At 49.8% G+C, this 10,016-nt stretch overlaps 1 protein-coding gene across 1 annotated transcript in view; it reads left to right on the top strand.

Moving 5' to 3' along the window:
* The first annotated feature begins 958 nt into the window (after positions 1 to 958).
* LOC119459266 (uncharacterized protein K02A2.6-like) overlaps positions 959 to 10,016 on the top strand; it is a 12,607-nt gene continuing 3,549 nt past the window's right edge. The window contains exons 1-2 of the mRNA XM_037721080.1: positions 959 to 1,597; positions 2,946 to 3,164. Of these exons, the coding sequence (XP_037577008.1) occupies positions 959 to 1,597; positions 2,946 to 3,164 (858 nt within the window). The remainder of the gene's footprint in view (positions 1,598 to 2,945; positions 3,165 to 10,016) is intronic.

A 10,016-nucleotide genomic window follows, 5' to 3' on the forward strand; every position in this document is an offset into this window, starting at 1 on the left:
TGCTGCGAGACCGCATAGTATGCGGAATCAGGGACGACGACGCACGACGCTGCCTATTAACGCTGAAGAAGCTAACTTTTGAAGAGTCAGAAGAATTTGCCATAGCTTCAGAGAAGGCGCTAGGCGACGTTCGTGACATGCGAGAAGCAGACCCAGTGACCACGGGAACCAGCATCAATGTTGTACAGTCGCAGCGAGGACGACGACTCTGGACGAAGTGGAACACTGCAAAGAACAACCATTCATGTGAGCGTTGTGGCGGCCCCCACGCGACACACACGTGCCGTCATCGAAACGCTAAGTGTCACCATTGAGGCAGGAAAGGTCTTCTGGCAAAGGTTTGCAGCAGTGGCCGCTCTCGGGAACGTGGCGCCTTTGCCCTCGAGGAAACGGAAGGTGAGAGCGAAGAAGAAATGTTGCTGGCTCTTGTCGCTCACAGCTCCGCCGACAGAGCTACGTTGAAGCCTCTCGAGGAGGAGTTGACATGGCAGGGCCGGAAATTGCGAATGATTCTAGAGACGGGTTCTCCGGTCAGCGTCATACCGAAGACCATATTTAAGAAACATCGCAGATGGTGGCCGTCACTGAAACACAAAAAACATCGCTGCGCTTAACATGCTTCCTCGGGCCATTGCCAGTTGTCGGCCAGATAACCATGGGGGTTCAGTCTGGATCGACGGTTGTGACCAGCACGCTAATCGTGGTGGCATGTAACGGACCACTGCTCTGCGGCCGGAACACGATAGAGGCCTTCCGTAAGGCGGGTGTGTCCTTCTGGGACGCTGGAACCACCTCGAGTTTAAATGTTGTTTGTGATAACAAGATGACGCCTCTGCTCGATGAATTTTTAGATCTCTTCGAGAACTAGCTTGGCAGTTGCAAGGGCCCCCCTGTGCAATTACACCTTAAAGAAGGAGCCTGCCCACGTTTCTGTAAGGCACGTACAGTGCCTTATGCCATGCGCTCCAAAGTTTCGGCCGAGATCGACCGTCTCGTACAAGACGGCGTGCTTTCGTCAATAAGCATTTCAGACTGGGCAACACCGGTGGTGCCGGTAGCAAAAAAGAACGGTGATATAAGATTGTGCGGCGACTTCAAGTTGCCAGTCAACCCGGCGTCGCACTTGGAACAGTATCCCCTGCCCAAAGTTGAAGACATATTTGCGGCACTTTCTGGAGGCGAAGTCTTCAGCACTCTGGACCTGCGCAACGCGTACAATCAGCTGCCGCTGGACGATGAAGCTAGAAAGATCGCGGTACTCAACACACACCGGGGGCTTTACTGCTACAATCGCCTAGCATTTAGAATTCCTTCAGACCCCGCCTTGTTCCAGCGACGCATGGAATCGATTTTGCAAGGTTTGCCGAATGTTCAAGTGTACCTCGACGACATTATTGTGGCGGAGAAGGAAAACGACACATCGGTACTGCGGCAGGTGTTTCAGCGGCTTCGTGAACACAACTTGAAGTTGAACAAAGCCAAGTGCCGGTTTAGGGAAGCACAAGTGTCGTTTCTGGGGCACCGCATCGATGCCAAAGGTCTGCATCCTCTGCAAGATAACCTCGAGGCTGTACTGGCCGCGCCGAAGCCAACATTGGTAAGCCAGCTGAAATCTTTCTTGGGCTTGGTTACTTATTATGGTAAATTCTTGCCCAACTTGTCAACGACGCTGGCTCCCTTATATCGCTTGCTGGCAAAGGGGGTGTTGTGGCAATGGGGGCAATCCCAGGACAGCACATTTCAAGAAGCAAAGGGTGCCTTAGGCAAGGCTAAATTTCTTTGTCCACTATGACCCGCGAAAACCCCTTCGACTGGAATGTGATGCATCAGCAGTCGGCTTGGGCGCAGTGCTGTCCCACCGCATCAAGACCGAAGACTATCCGATAGCTTTTCGCTCTAGAACTTTGACGCCGGCGGAGCGCAATTACTCGCAACTAGAAAAGGAAGCACTCGCCCTAGTTTTCGGTGTGACAATGTTCAGAGACTATCTTTCCGCAATAAATTTTGTTTGATAACCGATCATAAGCCGTTGACAGGGCTGTTCCATCCCGAGAAACCGGAGAAACAGATGGCGGCGGCCAGGATACAGCGTTGGGCGCCCCTTTTATCAGCATATCAGTATGACATAGAATTACGGAAAGGGCCATTGAACGCGAATGCCGATGCTTTAAGCCGTTTGCCGCTGCCGGAGCAAGGGCACCCTGTTGAAGATGATCCCGTTGAATGCGCAACTTTGCAACTACATGCGCAAGCTTTGACAGATTTTTGTTTTAGCGCGCAGCAGTTGGCAGACAGCACGAGCGAGGACATGCTTCTCCGACAGGTGAAGACGTGGATTCTTCGTGGTTAGCCAAACCAGCTGGGGCCGGAGCAACAGTGCCGTCAGCCGTACTTCACCCGCAGATACGAACTCACTGTGAGTAAAGGTCTAATATACTGGGGTCATCGTGTGGTGCTGCCCGAGACCATGCGGGCACCTATTCTGAGAGAACTTCACGACACCCACCCAGGCATGACTGCAATGAAGCGCCTGGCCCGTACGATGTTTTGGTACCCCGGATTGGACTACGACATAGAGAAGCTGGTACAAAGCTGCCAGCAATGCGTGCAATGTTGGCCCATGCCAGCGGAACAGGTCCCTTCAAGTTGGCTGAAAACCAACAAACGATGGTCTCGCCTGCATATCGACTATGCAGGGCCAGTGGAAGGTCACATGATCTTGGTGGTGGTAGGTGCGGAAACGAAATAGATAGAGGCAGTACCCCTTAATTAAGACAGCAAGTGCGGAAACTACAGTCGAAGTATTGCGAGGAATGTTCGCGCGTTTTGGTCTGCCCCATACAGTCGTTTCCGACAATGGGCCAAAATTTAACAGTTCAGTGACTGAAAGATTTTTCAAAGATAACCATGTGTGTCATGTTACCTCCGCTCCATACTATCCACAGTCAAATGGATTGGCGGAGCGTGCAGTGCGCACCCTTAAGGAAGGTATCAAGAAAAATAAGGATGGAAGTCTGCTCAATCGTATTTCCAAGTTCTTGCGACGCTACAGGGCAACACTGACTCGAGATGGCAAGTCGCCCGCCGAGATGATGCTGGGTTTTCAACCCAGGACCCGCCTAAGCACCAATTTTCCAGAGGAAGAGGTGTCACGGGATGCGACGGTGAGCAGACCCCCGGCATTGTTGTCACAAGTGTTTTCACCGGGAGCGCCTGTTTGGTCGCGGCAGTACAATCACGCAGGCCAGAGATGGTTACCCGGCACGGTGACGTCAACAAGAGGTAGGCGTATGGTCACGGTGGACACTACCGGAGGGGTGCAGCGCCGTCACATGAACCAAGTGCAGCCACGACTCGCACCGGATGGTGTAAAGCAAGAATTCTACGCAACACGGCCCGGAGAGAACCAAGTCAGAGAGAGTGATCAACCCTCTGCAGTGGAAGACTCCGAACCATCATCATACGGATCACTTGGTACATCCCAAAGTTCTAGTGAAGCAACCTCCAGTGTACCGGCGGGCTTAGGACTTCCTAGGCGTTCTACGCGCACAAGGAGGCCTCCCGACAGGCTAGGAAGTGCCGTATCGCGGCAATGCAAGCCCGTTTATCGCAACCCGAAGTGCGCATGCTCGTGCTGATTCACAGAGAATAAAAGCAGCCACGCTATCTTCAATAAACGCTTTTCCATTACTTGCACCTACTGAGTCTGTTGTTGCTACTCGCGTTACAGCAGGTATATGCTAAGTTGTTGGCTAATTCCCTGTCACAAAAGAGCGCGTAATTCAAGCGCGTGCCGAGTGTCACGCAAGCCAGCGAAAGAACACGCCGGCTCCGCGGCAACTTCAACAGAGGGGGAGAGCGCTTACGCCTCAAACAGCAACGCGAAAAACGGCGCCTGGACGTCTAGAAGAGCCTCGACGAAGCGACGTTAACCGGAGAGAGAGAGAGACAGCCCACGCGCGCGCCGAGACACCTTCTCACCCGGCGAGTCGAGAGAGATAACTACAGCGTGAGCGTGCGCCAACAGCATGAGTCATCATCCCCCCCCCCCTCGACAACACTCCGACAGCGGCGGTCGAAGGTATGAGAAAAGCCTCGAACCGGCTTTGGCCATGCTACGAGATCACGACTCCGATAGGAAGGTTCGAAAACGCCTGTGGAAGCTATATAACCGCCGTGCGAGAATCGTCAGTGGGAGTTCAGTCCGCACCGGTGAAGTGATGTAACGTGAAGACCGAGCGTCTGCGGAAGGGGATTTCCGGCAAGCTAGTCAACGAGTTCATCGAGCGTCTGTATTTCCGGAAGAAGTTTCTTCGAGATTTGCCCCGAGTTACGCCGAGATCGTCTGACTTGAAGACCAACACGGGTGAATACGATTGGACACTTAGTGTTCCTATTCATTTTGTAATTTACGTGTTGGACTCTTAGGGCTTGTCGTGAATTATTTTCTTGTGCTTGTTAATACCCGTCCGAATTGTATTGTGTTGTGTCTAGCCCACGGAGGAAGATTATTTAGGAGTAGAAACTCCCGTCAGCGCGGGCGCTCGCGTGCGACCAGATAACGTCACATTATTATGCGCCGACGGGGGCGCATGCAGTGGCGGCGCCTTGCGGCACGTCATGCAAGCAGCAGCGAAAAAAAAAAAAGAGCAGCAGCCCGGCGGATCGGTGGTGCCGCTCGGGCGCGTTCTCTTCGGCGGCGCCCGTGTCTCCCGCGCTCAAAGTAGACGACACAGGCGTTCGGCGTTCGCTTCAGCGTGCACGCCGTAGCGTTGTTTTTGTGGGCCTTTAAGTCAAACAGTAACTGTTCTTGTCGGTGTCTGTTCGAGGGCCGTAATACTAACAGCGCTGATACGTGCAGTGTACCCTTGTTCGGAAATTGCTAGCCTAACATGGGATGCAGGTGGGATGCGTGAGTGCCCTCAGTAGAAGTTGTGAGACGCGCGGCCGAACGGGAGCAACGCGCGCGGCCGCGAACGAGAGAAACACATGTGACCGGTTGCCTTGGCAACCAAGACGGCGGTAATTTCTTTCTCAGCCGCCAGGTGCCGCCAGCATGATAGTGGCTCCGCGGGCTTGTGACATTATCTGGTCGCCGCAACTGGCGGAGTTTCCACTCCTAAAGGTTTCTTGCTCCGTGGTCTAGCCTAAGTGTGCATGTGTGTGTGTAACTGCCTTGTGTGAAGAATATATTTTGTTGTGTTTTGACAACTCTGGGCTCTGACTCGGTCTATGGAAAGCAACCGGCGTTCGCTGGCGCACCAAAGGGCCCATTCTTAATTGTCCTTGCTTTCGAGGGATTATTTACGGAAGCTGATAAATCGGCTTTGGAATTTGGACCGGCGTCTGCGCCTCGTTCATGGGGTCGGTGACATTCCCTCTCGGTGAGACCTATTGTGATTTGCTTATTTATGAGCCTATCCGTCGCGAGGATAAGGGTGCCCTTAGACTGTTTATCGTTGACGACACTTTTCAATAAGCTCCATTTGCTACCTCTTCGCATACGCCCGTCCATTTCGGTACACGTCTCATCCCATTGCTGCCGGGCGAGCTGAACCAAATAGGACTCAATCACCTTGTTAAGACGCGCGATTTTAACTCTGAGTCTACGATTCTACCTGGTTGAGAGGGCGTGTTTTGCCTCCAGAAGGTGAGCTAGTAACGAGTTCATTTAGGAACCCCCAGATCCGCAGTTATTTCTTCGGTTGCTCCTTTAACTGCCTTGTTGAGATTCGCTAGCAGATCTGCATACGTCTCGTCTGGCGGGGCTGTTTCTGCTCGGATTTTTCGAAGAAGGTCCCAGTCTACGCACTCATATCTTGCGGGCGGTCTCGATTTACCACGCAACAGAATTTCGAGTATGACTGCCTAGCCCCTCCTGGAGGTTGTCCCACATGCCTTCGATACCTCGGAGGAAGGTGAGATTGGGGGTCCGTATCTCGACTAACCGAGTTACCGGATCTGGTGGCCTAGGGTCTGTGATAAGTATTAGGCCGATATCTGAGGCGTTGAAGGCTAAGTTCTTCCCTTTTGCGCTTTTGTAACCGTACTCCCATTTCCTATTGAGCGCGTTAAAGTCACCCGCAACAACGAGAGGTGTGTTTCTTGCGCCCTAGCCGCGGTGCCTAGTAATGTTTTGAAGGCTCTTTTCTTATCCGATGGCGCGCTGTACACGTTTAGAATGAAAATATTGGTATTTCTTGATCTGCTGGGTATTGTCATGTACAAATACTTATGTGCGCCCATCTGGTGCGACGGACGGCCAGTGACCATAAAAGAAGAAAAAGAATGGCGTGATTCGGCGCGAGCTCACCTGACGCGGCACCTCGGCCAACAGCCAATCACGAAGACACACGGGTGCTGGAAGAGGGAGCAGAAGAAGAGAAGGAGGAAGGCGGCGTTCGAAAGAGTCGCGTATGTGACAGGTAGGCCTGCCGGGTGGAAAAGAGCTGTACTGCCTCGGATGTGGTCAAGTATCGGGTGGCGGTTATTAACTGTTCGTTTAACGTCTCGATTGTTCTTTCATTCATTTATTGTTCTTTTTTTCTTCACCTTTCGGTTTATTGTGTCGCGAGTGTAAACAAGTCAGACTAACCTTATGTCTCTTTCTTCCCCCGGTCAAGGGCATTCCCCTTAGCTAGCTTCAATCCCTCCCCGAGAGTGGCCGACAGACTCATTTTTACGCAGTGGCAACAAAAGTGTCCCTGTGGCTCTTGTGCCTACAAATGGGGGATCGGTACAGATGAGGAATCCGAAACCGATTCAGGTGGAGCTTCGAAAGGCCTCCTCCCAGTTCCAAAAGATCACCGAGGTCCGCCAGTTTGGTTGCGGTGGTATTCCTTGCTGCTCATCGGACCAGGAGTGCATTCGAGACCTTCTAAACTGTTCTGAATTTGCATCGAATTCGGTGAGCCCGTTTATTGCACCACACCTTGCGTGCTCGTGGGGTCGACGCGAACCTGGACCCCTTAGAAGTACTAGACTTATTTTCAGTTGCTGGAGCTGTATCCGTATACCGCTGTAGCCGAATTATTGAGAACAAGAAGTCAACCTACCGAGTCGGTGATTGGTTGCGTTCGCGGGAAAAGTTCGTCCAACTGAATCAGGCATGGCCCTGATATACAGAGTAGAGCCACTTTCCCCAAGACCACTACAGTGATTGAAATGTTGGCGCTACGGACACACTATAAAGGATGCAGATCGGTTACTCGTAGCCGCCTATGTGGATAGAGTCACGACAAACAGAATGTAAGTCTCAGGAAGAAAAACTATGCCTATGCAATGAAGTCACACCTGCAGACTATTCGAACCTGTTTTGCATGGAACGAGAATAACAATACTAGATGTGGAGGAACGCAGGCGATGCTCACGTAGGGAAGCAGTTACCAGAGGTTCAGGGAAGATCTCAGGCTACGCAGGCGTAACAGCTCGTCACACCGCTAGTAGGATGTTTCTCTATCCAAGGCCACAGCAGAGGCAGTTCAGAAAGCTATGGAAAAGGCTATGGAACGACTTGCAACAACTCTTTTTGAGTCCTTGACACACATGATGACTAATCAGATGGCGCAGGTCATTGGTGCAGCCTCTACCCAAGTTCCTGCATACCAGGTTGCAAATGTACTAAACCTAACTCAAAAACAAACATCGTCGTCAAACTCGTCAGCTGACTCCCCTTGCGCAGGACCTTCTACTCATATAGAACGAACGGAACCGGAACCCCTAACGGAAGATTATGAAGAATACCAGGATGTAGACATGGAACACAAAAGTCTAAAACGCAAGCGATCTCCTCCCCACAAAATTTCTTCAAAGTCAAAAACTCAAAATATGAAAAAATGAACCTCTCCAAGAAGGACTTTTTGAAAGAGACTATTTTGGATCAGAGAGTTTCCGCTACCGTTCTATCTTCGCCTAGGCTTTCTAAAAATCTTGCAGTGGAATTGTTGTTAAATTGTTTTTGCGACTACAGATCTATCGTATATTTCGTCTGAATTTTCCTCACACATCATTATCTTACAAGAAACCTGGCTTTGAAATGGTCAAAAATATTCCCTAAAATATTATCGACTGTTTCGTTTGGATCGGCCTGCCAGAGGTGGTGGCGTTGCTTTCTTGGTTTCAACTAAATTTAGTCACAAAGCAACGATATCGTATCAAAGAATGTCTACCGAATGTGAAATTTTAGTTAACTTATATTTCCCACGCAGGAGTGCAGGATACATTTCCTCTAGACACATTTCCTCTAGAGCTTCCTGCAGAAAGACATAGTATTCGCTGGTGACTAATTGACACCATGTGTCTGGGGTTTTAAAACTGATTCAGAAGGAAAACGCCTGTGGAAAAGACTCTTGATAATAATCTATCTTGTCTAAATTCAAAAGTTACTACCTTTTCGTCTTCTCGGACAGCCTCATCAGCTATACCATCTCACTTTCCCAGCTCATCTTTAGCTATCTCATCTAGAATACTATAGACTGTGCTAACAAACGCGACCACCTTGCAATTTTCAAATTGATTTCCCTGTGATTTCTCTTAGAAGGAAAATAACTCATTTATAAACTATGACAAACTTCAAAAAGACTTGAAGTCTACGATGCTTTCACGTACGGATATGCAAGAAGATATTAGGACTCTGAGCCTCTGTGCAGTTTTAAAGCGTTCCGCGAAGAATGCAACAGTTAATTGGGCACGGCGGCACCGCAACGAACATGTGGCCCTCAAACCCCTTCGTTTTTCTTCTCCAGGCAATACCGGCAATCCTGCTAGCGACCCAGAGCAAGCAGCACGTTTCGCAACTTCCCGAACGAACCGTCGAAGGAAGTACAAGCACGGAATTCTATGACGTCCCATGGGCCGATCTGTTTGCCGACACACGGGCATATCAACTGGACAGCTATCATACCATGATACCAGGCTTCGTGACGTCATCGACTACTGACACTTATAAAGAGAACAGCTTGCAAGGTTCCGGCATTGGGCACGGCGGCACCGCAACGAACATGTGGTCCTCAAACCCCTTCGTTTTTCTTCTCCAGGTGAGAAAATATTTTGGAAAATGCTATCACAGTAATGACCCGTTTCTCCTGGTGCTGCCGTGCCCTCGGCCAATGTGTTTTATAGTTAACCGTTGTTTCGCATTTTTAAAACTGCTACTGCTAGTAGATGGCGATGTCGAGAGCGACCCTGGACCTGACACGCAGGCGATCTTGGCAGAGATTATAAATGTTGCCTCTGACCTAAATACTATCAAGAAGAAACAAGAGAACCAATGAATCCTTAACAGCTGTACATGCTAAGCTCGACAAGCTTGCACTTCTAGAAGAGAGGATACTTCTTCTGCTGAAGAAAGGTATCGTCACTGGAACACAGCGTCAATCGCATGGCTAGACAATAGATGAACTTGAGAACAGAAGCAGGCGGTCAAATACTACTATTAGTAATTGTCAATCACAGCGTGGTTGTCAGAATTTTAAGGGAAAGAGAATTCTACTGTTTTCAAAACGGATGTTCATCGTCTAGGTATAAGCAGAAGAGGGGAGTACCACAAGGGTCAGTATTATCTTCTGTTTTATTTAATATATTTTTAAGCACCATCCCGCTGCTCCAGGACATTCATGTATACGTTTATGCTGATGACATCGCTTTTTTGCATCGAATGCTGAACTACATTCACTTTATCAAATGTTACAAAATACTTACCTATTCTTGAAACTAGATTGAGACCATACACATGTCTCTGAACGTTAGTAAAAGTGCACTCCTTCTCTATCCTTTAGATGTTTTCCGTTCACATTTCATTGATGTATCGTCAAGTTGATTCCCCAGGTGGATTCTCTTAAATACCTGGGAATTGCATATGATGGAGAGACTAAACTGGAACAGCCACATTGAAAACGTCGCGTGCAGGGGCGTATATCCAGAAATTTTTTTCGGGGGAAGGGGGGGGCAAGCTTCTGCTTGCCTCTACGTCACGTATCGGTAGTAAATACGGTAGTTGACCGCAGACTCTAACATAT

Source organism: Dermacentor silvarum, chromosome 7, assembly GCF_013339745.2.
Source record: "Dermacentor silvarum isolate Dsil-2018 chromosome 7, BIME_Dsil_1.4, whole genome shotgun sequence".
Taxonomy (NCBI): domain Eukaryota; kingdom Metazoa; phylum Arthropoda; class Arachnida; order Ixodida; family Ixodidae; genus Dermacentor; species Dermacentor silvarum.